This window comes from Grammomys surdaster, unplaced genomic scaffold (assembly GCF_004785775.1).
Source record: "Grammomys surdaster isolate TR1022 unplaced genomic scaffold, NIH_TR_1.0 126198, whole genome shotgun sequence".
NCBI lineage: Eukaryota > Metazoa > Chordata > Mammalia > Rodentia > Muridae > Grammomys > Grammomys surdaster.
Genome location: NW_021621003.1, coordinates 3,394,654 through 3,408,555, shown reverse-complemented (window position 1 = coordinate 3,408,555; position 13,902 = coordinate 3,394,654). Strand labels below are relative to the sequence as shown.

Here is a 13,902-nt window from a genome sequence, read left to right as displayed (position 1 = left end):
TAAACCCTAGCGTATCTGAGATTTGCGTTTATCCATTCTAATAGACATGTGGTGTATTCTCTGTGGTATAGCCCCCAAAAAACAGCAAGCCGGGTTTTCGAGGCATGATTAAGAACAATAACGCAATTTCTCACAATGTAACCTCTGCTTAGTGGCACAGACCTCCCTGCTACCTTCTGACTCTCCCTTTCAAGGCTGATCTATCACCTGGGATCCGTTCTGCGGTGACCGCACTTCGTATACACCCATCACTTCCACACTGGACTGAGTGTAGAGAGTTCGGCATTGTTGTGTTCTCCTTTCATCAAGCTGCCCAAGGATTCCTTTTTTTATTATTGCTGTTATTTGGTTTTCCCAAATAAAGTAAACTGCTAAATAGCTACGTGGCTTACAGAAGTCGACGGGCAGGCATCAGTAGCCACAAAGGGGCAGTGAAGGCAGGTTAAAAATAAAACACTAGAAGTCCTTTCATGTTAGCATTTTATTTAAACCAGTACAAGCACCATGCTTACCAAAAGACTCCAAAATAAACATGCGGTATGAACTAGCAGAGACTGAAACCACAGCTTAAGAAGTAGTGCCAGTTGTTGGTTTTCTTAAACAATGACAGAGAACTGTTAGAATTCACAAGACTAAACCACCAACGTTTCAAGCCCATTGAATGAGATTATATTGGACCATCAAAATCAGTGGACTTGTCCTGGCATGTTAGTGATCTCAAGGGGTATTCAAGTAATAATATCCCAAAAAGCAAGAAACTGTTTCTATCACAAGCGTAATATAATTGTTTTAACATTACAGGAGTATGATTCACTGATCTGAAGTGTCAGATGGCCTACCAAGAAACATTCAGCTTGGAACCATGAGCATGAGGAGGCCTAGGAGATGATTTACATTCTTCTAGAAATACAAAATAAGATTCATCCAGAAATGTTTGCAACATTTCTTCACATAAGTTGTAAAGGCTCAAACTTTATGGATTCCAGTATTATCAGTCTACAGAACAAATACGGAGTGCTACCATATTAACACTCAATAGAACTGATAGGATATACATTACTTTCTACTTCCCAAATATTGGCATTTCAATTCTTATGAAAGTATCTACTCACTACTTCTCATACAGATTAATGTAGTCACTTGAGTTTTACAAGTGTCCAAACATTTCTTATGTGCAGTTTCTTTAGTTTCTAAGTGGGAAAAGAGCCAAGTTTAATTTGGCAATAAACTCCTCTAACTGGAAACCATTAGTGAAAGTGTCAGACCAGGATACAGTTTATGGCTAAGTTTGGCTCCTGAAAATAGGAGACAAAAAGGGAGGGAAAATGCTAACACACATTTTTGCTACAAATTATTTCATAATCACAAACAATCTAGCAACACCTCTCATACAAGAGAATGTTTCTCTCACAGGAGAGAATGTTTAACTGCACTAAGCATCCAGTAAACTCCTCAGACAATTTAAACATAGTTTAGAAGTCAATTAAACAAAACAGTCAACCAGCTTTTTTCCTAACATAATTGTGTCACTATCAGAACAAATCACTGTTTAAAACTCAGACCTTTTGGAATTTCAGCACGGTAACCTGAGAATACCTCTCTTCATATGTCACTTATGTTGTCACCGAAACCATATGACACATACACTCTGATTCCTAGTTGGTTCTGACATTAGATGCTATGCATAACAGAAAGTTCTAAAGCAATGCTTGCTTAAAAAACGAAAGAGGTTCCCAGGAAGAGTGGCTTCCAAAAAGGAAAGATTAAGATTAAGGCTGAGTGGGAACGGTTGTTCCTGAAAGACATGGAGTGTAAGAGACCTGGAATTATGAGATCTGGACATACTCTTTATGGAACAGCAGAAAAAGAATAAGAAAAACACTTTAAAAGAAAGTAAATTTTAGCTAAAGGGAAACTTACATAAATATTTCATGAATACTTTAGGGCACAGGACTTACAAACTTGTCTAAGGACAGACAGAATAACCATGTTCCATTGATGCCAACTCAATGTGGTACCTTACAAAAGACCCATCTATTGGAAAGAGTCAGACAAGCTTGAAACAGGAAGCTCCTCACCATCCGTGTTGCTGCTAGAACCAGAGACTGAGAGTCCTGTGTATGGCAGGTCAGGGCCACCGACCCGACGAAAGACTCAGAAATTTCAAAAACTGATTTAAATATGCAAGCCAAAATAAAGAGCTGAACTTACAATGTGTACACTTGTAGCACTACTTTTGAAGGCATACTTATATAACCAGGTGAAACAAATCCTTATTTGCATCATTCAAACCATTAAAGTCACTCTCTACTTGGGTCTCATTTGCATTTCTGTAGGATTATAAGCAAGTTATCCTCTAGCTCAATCAATACCTGTATAATGAACTCTTAAACTTCTTGGAGGAAGTTTTCTTGCTCTCTGGACTTTTCCATTCAAGAACCAATACGAACACCTCCTCTAGCACTTGCAATTGCTTCCTGACATACAGGCTAGTGAGCACACAGTTGGGAATACAACACACTCTCCACTGTGAAAGTTCCAACTATCTTCCCTCCAATAAAACTGGCACAAAGCCTTAAATGACACAAATACTATGCAATTAACACATGACAACATAAAGATACTTTTGCTAATTTTTCTTTGTAGGGGAGCAGGTGTTCAAGATAGGGTTTCTCTGTGTAGCCCTGACTATCTTGGAACTTGCTTCTGCAGACCAGGCTGGCCTCGAACTCAGAGATCTGCCTGTCTCTGCCTCCTAAGAGCAAGGATTAAATGTATGTGCCACCACTGCCCAGATAGAAATCACTGCCTTCTTAATATAAGAATTTGGTCAGCCTCTACAGTCTCTCTACTTTCCTCTTTAACTCAAATTACTACTCAGCATTTCTTACATGTTTTCTTAAATATAACAATTCCAAGTAGATTAGAAATCTTGCTTCCTGATGATGGTGTCATCAAACCATGACTGGCTTAGTCCATATTAGAATTTCTTCTGACATTTAGGATAAAAGGTATAATATCTATTGATGTGTTGTTATTAATTATGGCCAATGTTTAAATAATGCTTACATGTAGCACAAAACTAATAGCAAATATACCCCAAATTATAACTCTCACCTACCATCACAATTTTGGGTAGATAGTTGGAATTTTAAAAATAACAAGTTGGTTTTATTACAAACTTCAATTATACATAATAGAAAATTGTTTTATTTGAACCCTTTAAAAAAGTTTTAATTTCACCAAATCTAGAATACTGGCAGTGTAAAGCCTTAAGCTAATGTTAAAGCTGACAAATCAAAGGCACAGTGTTAACATACTTAGAACAGTGCTCACGAGACTTAGGAGGTGCTCTGTAGTGTTACTAAGCTACAGTCTTAGCCCCCTACCAGTGACATAACCGAGAACAAAGCCCTTGATTCTATAGCTCCCCAGTTTCTAAGACTAGGATGCTACTCTCCATAAGAAATCCTAATACTCTTAACTCTACCATAAAACTGAACTTTCAAACCTTAAGGAGGAATGATTGATGAAGATTAAACACTTGATTGAAAAGATACAGGAACCCAAGAGAGGAGGAAAAGTGATGGAGAGTGCAACAGAGGTCCCACTACATCACTACTCATGGATCAGAATCGGTCACTTACGCTTCACCCCCAAATAAACCTCAATGATGGGACAGGTGATAAAACGCTATTTGCACTTATAAACTGCCAGTACCCAGGAGTGGTCAGAGGAGGAACTGTTGTCTACCACAGTCTAATACCCATCTTCCTATAGTGTCTGCAAACAGTAACAAATTCTGAATCATAAATTATAGAAATTAGTCACAAGGATGCAAACCATCCCTGGAGAAAAGTAGTCCACCTAACAATGACAGATAGAAGGAAACACTTCACAAAGTTTCATTACTATGAAGATGATTTCCCCTTGGTTCAAACTGCACAAATGAAGAATTTTTCTTTACTGCAGGAAACAAACTGTAAGTAACAGTGCATTTTTAGGCATAAATAACTATTTATGTCTGGTTCCAGTATGGTCAGGTTAATACATAAATACTTTAGAAACACAGAAGTTCACATTAGTGGAAAAATCCAAGTTTCTCACGTAACCATTCTTCAGTTAGGTCTTCAGTGTTTCTTATTTCAAATACCTTAAGGAAAGAAAGAACAAACAAGTCATTCCATCACTCAAAAAAAAAAAATCAATACATAATACATTGCACTGAGTATTAAATACCACATTATGACTGGCGAGCTTGGGGGTGGGGGAAAAGGACTGTGGAACAAGTGGATGGTACTACCAGACAGAAGAACCGGTAAGGTTGAAGCAGGTTCAAAACTCCCTGGTTAATCTCATAATTGAGAATGGGCAAGTGCTGGAACCAGCTCCTGGCCAGGCTCTACCTGTCCTGGAACACATAACCTTGACACCCTATTGAGAGGACTATGACAGCCAGTCAGGTAACATAAAAACCTAGAGTTCTCGAGTTCTCCATGCTAATAAGGTATCTAGATAGGCCCCATGTGTTCAGCCAATAAACTTCTCTTCCTGACTATCCCTTCCTGCAAAAGATAATCCCTGGTTCACCCTAAGTAAGATGTATGCATTCACATCTGCCCTAAAAATAAAGCATAGTTGTAAAGAGCATTGCCTAAATCTCCTGGAGAAGGTTTTCTCTCTTTCAGCCCCTCAGTATTTTTGGCACTCACTCAGCCATTCCTTCTGCCTGGCACATAGGGGAAATGTGGGCCTCGGACCACCATGCTCAACTGAGGTTCCCAGCAGTGTCTGGGTGCACGGGAGATTGGGAACCACAGCATCTGTCCCAGCCCCTGCTGTTTCTAACCAGGGGAAACGCCGGGCAGTGGTGGTGCATGCCTTTAATCCCAGCACTTGGGAGGCAGAGGCAGGCGGATTTCTGAGTTCGAGGCCAGCCTGGTCTACAGAGTGAGTTCCAGGACAGCCAGGACCACACAGAGAAACCCTGTCTTGAAAAACAAAACAAACGAACAAAAAATTCTGACCAGGGGAGACACTGGCTGAGACCCCCTACCCTAGACTCCGTTCTGCCTTCTCTGAGCGGCATCCCAGCGGTGAAGCAGACACAAAGACCTACAGAGGACCTCTGAGTTCAAAGCCAGCCTAGTCTACAGAGCATTCCAAGATAACCAGGGATACACAGAAAAACCCTGTCTCAGAAAATAAAACGACAAACCCACATTCTGTTTCCTTCATCTTGCTCATGCCTTAATCTTGGAAATTTGATGTGCGTTTTGACAGTATTACACTTCTTTTAGGTACTAAATATTTAAGTTATCAAAATGTAGCAATCTAGATGACATAAAATCTAGGCTCTTTTAAAACCACAAATTTTAAACTAGCACATACATGCTAAAAGAGCTATTCTGTAAATCCTGCCCATTAAAAAACACAGCCAAGCACACAAATCTAAAATCAACCTAGCTAGGTCCTGGAGAAACATAAGGCCAATCTTCTACAGTCTGAGTATCAGATGTTAACACCAGCTGTTGACAAATTTGATAAAGCCACACACTACAGCCCCCGGTTACAGTTCTCCAGCCGGAGTATGAATTCATAGGCCAGAAAGCACAGGGACTAGAGAGAGACGAGGTACTACAGCAAACAGGTGGGGCCTGGAGCCAAGAGAACATGTGAACCTTAGCTCTACCTCACAGACAGCCCTGAGCACATTCTCTCCTGAACTTCTTTATTTTCACTTTATAATTTCCCTTCTCTCTCTCTCTCTCTCTCTCTCTCTCTCTCTCTCTCTCTCTCTCTGTGTGTGTGTGTGTGTGTGAACAACTTGCAGGAGTTAGGCCTCTGCTTCCACCATGTGTATCTAGGGATCACAACTTAAGCGTGTGAGGCTTGCTGGTACTGCGAAGTCTCATTACCCAGTGAGTCATCTCACAACACCCTGAACCTGTTTTCTTATTTCCAGAAATATGGCTATCAACCTCAACACGTGTACAGGACGAGATTACAGAAGTTATAAAAGTAATGTGTACATTGTAACGTAAGGTCTAGTACATTAGAGTGCAGACAGTATAAAAGACCTAATAGGCTTAGCATTTACCATGATCTTTTATTTTCCCTTTGGAGATAATCTCATTATGTGGCCCAGAGTGGCCTTGAACTCATGATCCTCTTGCCTCAACTTCTCCAGTGTTGCGTTTATGGTCACTCATCACTGTGCATGGTTACAGTGGCTTTTCTGAAGCTGCTCACATTTTGATAAGGTTTTTTTTTTTTCCTAATTAAATTGTTTAAAAAACACATTGGTTCAAAGATCACTATTGTTTTCTTTCCTACTAATAAATACAAAGCTTTACTAATGTACTGTATTAGTCTACACGGCTTCAGCTGCAGGAAGCCCTCACTTTGTACTCTGAAGGAAAGTGTCACTAAGCATCTCCCATGTAGACATACCTTGGTTAGCTCGGCGGTCTGGACTAGCTTGTTCTTACTCCCAGCGTACATCATCTGCTGCTCAGGTTTGCACCCTGGAAGACACCAGCACAGACAGGGTAACTTCCGAAGACGTTATGGAACGGGGATCCTTTCCATTACCGTTAGTTCACAACGATCTACCAGATCATCAAAAGTGGTTCTAGGTCTCTGTGATTCTGATTTTCAGAGTCTTGACAAACACTTAAAAACTTTCTTCAGTATTATTTTAACTTCAATAGTACAAGGACCATCTTCAAAATTACAGGCATATCCTGGTAACTATTTTTAAATAGATAAACACAAGCATATTACCATGGTCATACAAAGACCACATGCCTAAACAAAGACTGAAACATATACTTCTGATTCAAAAAGATGAAATGCCATTGTGTTTCAGAATCATTAAAATGTAAGATCTAACTCAACAATTACACTTCTAGGAATTAACCAGCCAAGGTAAATGCATTTCAAGAGACAACTCTTTACCTGCTCTCTGGGAGTGGGGTGGGGGTAGGGGGGAGACACTCAATTTAGGTACTCAACAATTTCATCTTTATAAACAGCAAAAATTTGTCTAGCAAAAGATGATTCAATTGGATCAAAGCCAAGTACAAATTATTAAAGAAATTAACTTACCCACAGGACTGGAGAAAATAAAGCACAGAGGGTAAGAGACTCTGCCATCATCATGCTGATATTTATAACTATATACAATGAAGGTTTTTCTCAAGTTAAAGAAACTAAAGGCACTGCTCTAAGACAGGCAGTTGTCAGCACCTGGACTAGACTGAGTGAACGCATTACTCATACAAGACCACAATTCTGATATAATTCTACAAAACAGGCCCCAAAAGCAAATTATAAAATCATGCAGCCTCTCAAGAAGAAACTTGTTAAAAGTACAGATATAATATGGACTTTTTTCTTTCTCAATTTTTACTGTATGCACATGATTAAAATAAAGACAATTTTTTTAAAAAATCCAGTCAGGACATCAACTTTCGTATTTTTTGTCTAACACATGCATACGTGTTTTAATTTGGTTGTGGTCAAGATGAGGAAGGACTACTTTTAAGGTATGTTTTTATTCTTTTATTAGCTTCTTAGTAGGCATAATGATGGAATGGGTCTCATACATATACTCAATACTTTGCTCAGCTTCGTCCTTCCACACTCCCTTCACTGTTCCCTCCCTTCTCCCAAACAGCCCCCCGAATTCTGTTTTCATGCCATATAAAATATATCTTTTGAAAATTTAACAAATGGGTCATACATAAAATCCTGATGACTAATGAAAATCTCCAAACCACTTAGAAAGGATATCGAGGCTGCCGCTCAGGTAGCTCCTCTTTAAGTTCATCTGGAGAGACACCCTGGCACCACAGAGAAGAAAGAACTGTGAAGCATGTCCTTCCCCCAGGTCCACTGCACACCCACTCTGCTAAGAGCTATGAGTTCATTATCACGTTTTACTTCTATTTTCAATGACACATGGATATGAAGGATAGCGTCCCTTCCACGCTTATGTTCCAAGTGTCAAGAGATATGGAGCGGCTGAGTGACACAGCAACACCTGGGAGAGCATTACTAATCCTACTCCAGTTCTGCTCAGGTGGCTGGCTTGTCTTACTCCACTCTGTGTACTGCTCGCAAGTATGGAGCTGACTCAGCCTCACTAGAGCTCTAACCCCGACTTGCCACACTGGATCTCATTAATGCTTTAAGGAAGGCAGTTAACTCAGCAAGACAATGTGGAACCAATAATTAGCTCATGCTTTTCATGCATAATTAGTATGCATTTAAGAAGGTCCAGAACTTGTTTTAGCACTTGTAACTAACATAGCATTGTTTGGACAACAATAATTGCTTAACTGTAAAAATTGTATTTAGCTCATTGAACAAACCTCAAGTTCTTCATCCAGCACCACCAGGCGTTTATCCTTGTCAATCTTCACTACAATGAAAATACAGTATAAGTAAAGTGTGATTCTATGTGACCTTGATGACCCAATCCAATGCAGCCCTAGTCTATGTGGAGGGAAGGAAACACCTCAAACTAAAGCATCAAGAAACAGCATAAAGCACATTCAAGTATTCACCTTTAGACCTTTGGATATACTTCCCAATATGTAACTTGCCTACTTATTGTTCAGACGCATATCAGCTCCTTGAACTACAAGTATGGAGAACTTCCTAACCCAAATGCAACTTTCGAAGTAAAAAGAGGCTTGGAAGGATAACTCTGAGATTGGTCTATGTGCAACACGCTTAGAACTGCAAAAGAAATGCTCACCAGGGGTCAGGAGAGAGAATCCCAAGACCCCCAGCATCTCCATCATCACAGTTTCATGGGATAGAGTCATTACTATGAGAAAGTGAATTACCAATTCCACCTCAATTCAAAGATATTCAAATATAAGTGACATAACCCAAACCAAAATCTACATGAAAATAAAGGTCGCCTATGCCTTCATTCTTTTCTACCTGTCTAACGATTCAACTATGTTTGGGTTTGCACTAAATCTACATTAAATCCTATAGACACACAACGTGACTTCAAAAGGCCTCATCTTTGGTGGTAAGTGCCACTATTCCACATTTTCCCTATTAAGAATTAAATGATCACATGACAGCGTTTAGTTGTAACAGACACAGACTTCATAAGGCACCACCACCTGGTTTAATTCACACCTGCCTGATGCATCTCTGTTAAGCAGCCTATAGTCTTTATGTCTTCACTGCCTCGGCCTTCTTTCCAAATCATTGCCCCCAAAGTATTTCCTACAAAACCAAGTAAAGCTCTCCACAAAACTAAGTTTAGTGTAGAATTGGAATAAGGCCCAATGCTAATTTACCATTTAGGTATGGGCAAATGTTTGGTCTGGACTACTGTTAGCCCCCTGGGAAAGACAAAGATTCAAGGTCACTACAAATGGGAACCCTCACTCCTCAAGTGACTAAGACAATTGGTTTCTCCAGAGCTGAGGAGGCAGTTGACCCAGGGTTATATCTATGGCAACAGTATGAGCAGTTTCTTAACCTGCAGAGGTAATGGTGGCAAATGCAGCAGGCAGAGGCACCATTACTCTCTAACGGCTTGGCACATTCAAAGGAGCTTTAAGAGAAAACAAACTGGCACCATATAGTTTTGAGGCAACTTCAGCTTACTTATAATAGCAGCATTGTGGGTTTCTTTTCGAAAACGAAACTTTCTCAGCTTTTCCACTAAATCTTCAGCAACATCACAAACCACCAAAGACTCACTCTACAAAAGAGAGGGGAATACAAACACTTAAAATGCCATACATTCAATATTTGCGCATATTAAACACTTTCCGATCTCCCAGCCTTGGATCCGTAGAGTTTAGTCATAGCTCTCTGTTCATCTCTAATACAAGCTTCACTTTAACTTTCTCTTTGGCTGAGAAGTACTTCACAAACCAAGCACATCTTTTTTTTTTTATTTATTTTTTTTTGAGTTTCATTTCTTTTTTTTTAATTTATTTTTATTTATTTTTTAAAATCAAATCATAATTTTTACTTATTCACAGAGGGGTTATAAACACAAAAAGGCAGGACATGGGAAAGGGGATGACACCAGATCATGGGTGTTCAGGGAGAGTACAGATACCTTTCAGAACAGGGTATCGGCTGGGTGAAGGTTCAGGGGACAGGTGACTATGACTCTGCCTATGATTCACTTGTCCTTATCTAAGTTGGTATTATCCACCAAGGCTACCTATTTACAAGGTCTATGACTACTCAGGCTGGTAAATTTCCACAAAAGCTGCCTGTTGACATTAGCTTATAGCCATCTGTTTCAATGTTTTTCCACAGAGACCCAAGACTTGGTGTTAGTATACCTGTATGACAGGCCTATTGCTGATTTTAGGCCTTCAGTGTATAAGCAGGGCTGCCCCTGGCATATCCTCCCTTCTCTAATTATAGAAGGGCTGTGACGATTCTAATCTTTCGAAGGCAGGAATAGAGGCCTGACCTCCAGTAATTGAAGGGGACTTTGTAATGGCTCTGGTCCCCCTGTTGTTGTCCAGTGAGGCATGAGGGCCATACCCATCCTGATGTCTTTTTCCTGGAGAGGGGATACTTTTGACATCAACCCCTATGCAGTCAGGCTTGTCCCTCAGGGAACCCAGAGAGATATTTTTAACTAATATTTATATTCCCTTGCAGTGCTTAGCCTCGCAGCCTAAGCAAGAATTCAGATTGCCAGTCAGAGGGGGTTCTGGGTGGCCCCTCTCTGCTTGGTCAAGGGGTGGAAGTCCCCTCTTTTAGGTTGGGTGGAGATAGGTTTTGGGAACACCCTGGATAGAGTAACAACCTCATCTTGAGTCTTGTGGTCCTCCATAGCTAACTTATGATAATGTATCTGAATAGGTTTTGCTACCAAATTATTTATCTGTTGTTTCACAAAGTTAGTCAGCCTATTTAAGGCCCAGGGACCAAAAGGGATAAGCAAAAATAACTCATGGTTGTCAACTCTACTTCCTCCCATCTTGGGACCATAACCAAGCACATCTTAACAAGCATTTATTTCATTAAAAGTGGAGAGGAAGCTAGGAAATACAGAAGACAAGGGCCATCTTTGTGTCAGATGAGCAAGCACAGTATTTCGCAGTGTGTGGCAAGAAAGGGAAAGTCATTTTACTGTTTTGGAGTTTCACAATTATGGAGAAAATAAAAATGACCATAACAGTAAAAATGAGTAACAATTTATATCTTAATTGACTACAAAAGACATAAAAATGGCTATTAAGAATATATAAAAATAGTCAGGCATGGTAATATTTAATCCCAGGGAGGCAGGGGCAGGAGGATCTCTGGGAGTTTGAGGCCAGCCTGGTCTACAGAGTGAGTTCCAGAACAGACAGGGTTATATAGAGAGACCCTACTCAAAAAAAAAAACAAAAATACAAAAAAACAAACCATCAAGGATACACAAAAGGCAAGCAATACTCTGGTTACAGTTCAGCCTACTGCCTCTCATAGTATACTCAATAAATATGTTTCCTTGAAAACGAAAAAGCAAATAAAGATTTACAAAAGCAAAAGCAGATGAACTAAATATAAAGGCCAGATCCTTGTGTTTGTGCAGTAGTATCTTTATATACTTACCTATCGCCCCAGCCCTCAACTGTCTGGTTTCTGACAGAGGATTTTTATTATTACCCAAGCTGGCTCAAATTTGTGATCTTCTTTACTTTAGCCTCCCCAGTAGCCTAAATTGAATGTGTGTACCATAATGCCATGCTATATTTTTAGTAGATAAGCCTTCGAAATCAAGCCGGCATGAAGGTGCACACCTTTAATCATGGCTTTAGAGAGGAAGAGGCAGAAAGATCTCTGAGTTTGAGGTCAACTGGGTCTATAGATATTGTCTCCAAAAAAGAAAAAAATAAAAAAAAACCAGCAACCTTCCAAAACATCCCAATATGTAGAACAGAACAGTGAGTCCTGTATGTCAGTCACTCAGCTCCTGCCATCTGCATTTTATTACCCACAGTACATCAACAATACCCCAATGAACTATCTCACCCTTACCCAAAGGCTACAAAAGTCACTCACCTAGAAATACTGCACTATGTAAGACAGCATGTGTCACAAGAAACATAAACATAATGAAACTATTCTATTTCAAAAACTCTACCAGAATTCTAGTCTCTAATACCTAATTCGTGTTCAGATCCCCTCACTGTTCTACACATTTTACAGTTGGTTTTGCCAAGTTGCAAAAAATTCACCTTGGATTTTTCATATACAAGTTTCCTGTCTCCTTCAAGAAAATCTGGACTCTTCTCATCAGAGCCTCAAAGTATTAAGGCTTCCAATATTAAGTTAAAAAATAAAAAGATGCGATGGAAGCCTAGGTGCTCAACTCCTGTCGGATTAAAGACGGCATACACTAGCTAGCATTTTCCCTGTCCTGAGGATTCTGAACCCTGCTCATCAGTAAGATGTGACAAGTACAGAATGTGTGATTATACAATCAAGGCATTCGCCCCAGCCGATAGAAAACTTCAGAGAGATGCTAAATCATAGGAAACTGCCTAAAACACAGAGTAATCTTCATTGACCAAAGATAGAAGGAAATTAACAAATACTTAAGATTTTTATTTAAGACAAAACCTCTCTGATAACTGAGTCTTACCTTTTAGCTCTGATAATCAGAGCTCCAATTGAGTAAGTCTGACATTCTAGGGCCAGAAACCCTCGGCCCTATGCTCAGTGTAGAGCTCTGTTTGGAAGACACGAGCCTAATGTGACCCCTAGCATTGTGGGAAAGATGAGAACATGCTATGATTTCATGTGTATGATTCAGTTTGTGTCTCCTTCCTTCCCAATGCTACAAGAATGGCAAAATACCTTCCTACAAGGACTCAGAAACCAGGAGTGGTGGCACATGTCTGTAATTTCAGCATTTAGAGGCTGAGGCAGGCGGATCAATTGTCTCTTCTAAAAAGTCAGGGCCAGAGGGTGGTAGGGGAGAAGAGAATGAACTCAGGCTTGGCTAATTCACATTTATTTACACTTGAAAGCATTTAAGAATGAGTACAAAAGCTATAAAAACAATTCTAGGTGACAAATGCTAAAGATGGTTGAGCTTAAACGTTCACTTACTATATATTCAATAAATGAACAGTTAATGAGCACCAACACTGTGCTAAGTGCTAGCTTACAATATCATCTAATATAGAAGAGACCTACATAAAAGACTAGACAAAAATCTGTAAGTTGACACCTGTGATAACGGCTAGAAAAGAGAGCCACAGGATGCTCTGAGGACTTAGAAGTGAAGAACATGGTGACAGCAAAAGCTATCGAAAGTGATTACAGCAAACATAGCAGCCAAAGTCATGAAACAACATACTCACAACAAGAGCAAGATCCAAGAGCAGGGAGGAGCCTAGCTAGGTGCTCCGATTTCTATCCCATGGGCAAATATAAGCTATCAACATGCTTTAAGTACTGTAGGGAAGGCACACATGACCATATCTGAATTTTGATAAGATCATATTTCTCGTGATATACAGTAAGCAGGCATAGAGCCAGGAAGAGCACAGCAGCCCTAGTTACCAGCAAGACTGTCTCAGAGATGACAAGTGGCAGAGAGGTTAAAGACCAGCATAAAAGAAGTGAGTAGCATCAGTGAGTTACCATGTATATAGCACAAGGCTGACTCCTGCTTCATGCTCCAAACCATCACACCTACACCAACACCATCCTCACCATCATCACACCTACACCAACACCATCCTCACCATCACACCTACACCAACACCATCCTCACCATCACACCTACACCAACACCATCCTCACCATCATCACACCAACACCATCCACACCATCATCACACCAACACCATCCTCACACCTACACCAACACCATCCTCACCATCATCACACCAACACC

General features: G+C 40.0%; 1 protein-coding gene across 1 annotated transcript in view; it reads right to left on the bottom strand.

Moving 5' to 3' along the window:
• Nucleotides 1-463: 463 nt before the first annotated feature.
• The window catches only part of Gmfb (glia maturation factor beta), a 15,035-nt gene continuing 1,596 nt past the window's right edge, over nucleotides 464-13,902 (bottom strand). The window contains 7 exon segments of the mRNA XM_028758591.1: nucleotides 464-4,086; nucleotides 4,088-4,153; nucleotides 6,454-6,527; nucleotides 7,111-7,193; nucleotides 7,798-7,847; nucleotides 8,379-8,428; nucleotides 9,643-9,739. Of these exon segments, the coding sequence (XP_028614424.1) occupies nucleotides 4,045-4,086; nucleotides 4,088-4,153; nucleotides 6,454-6,527; nucleotides 7,111-7,193; nucleotides 7,798-7,847; nucleotides 8,379-8,428; nucleotides 9,643-9,739 (462 nt within the window). The 3' untranslated portion in view covers nucleotides 464-4,044.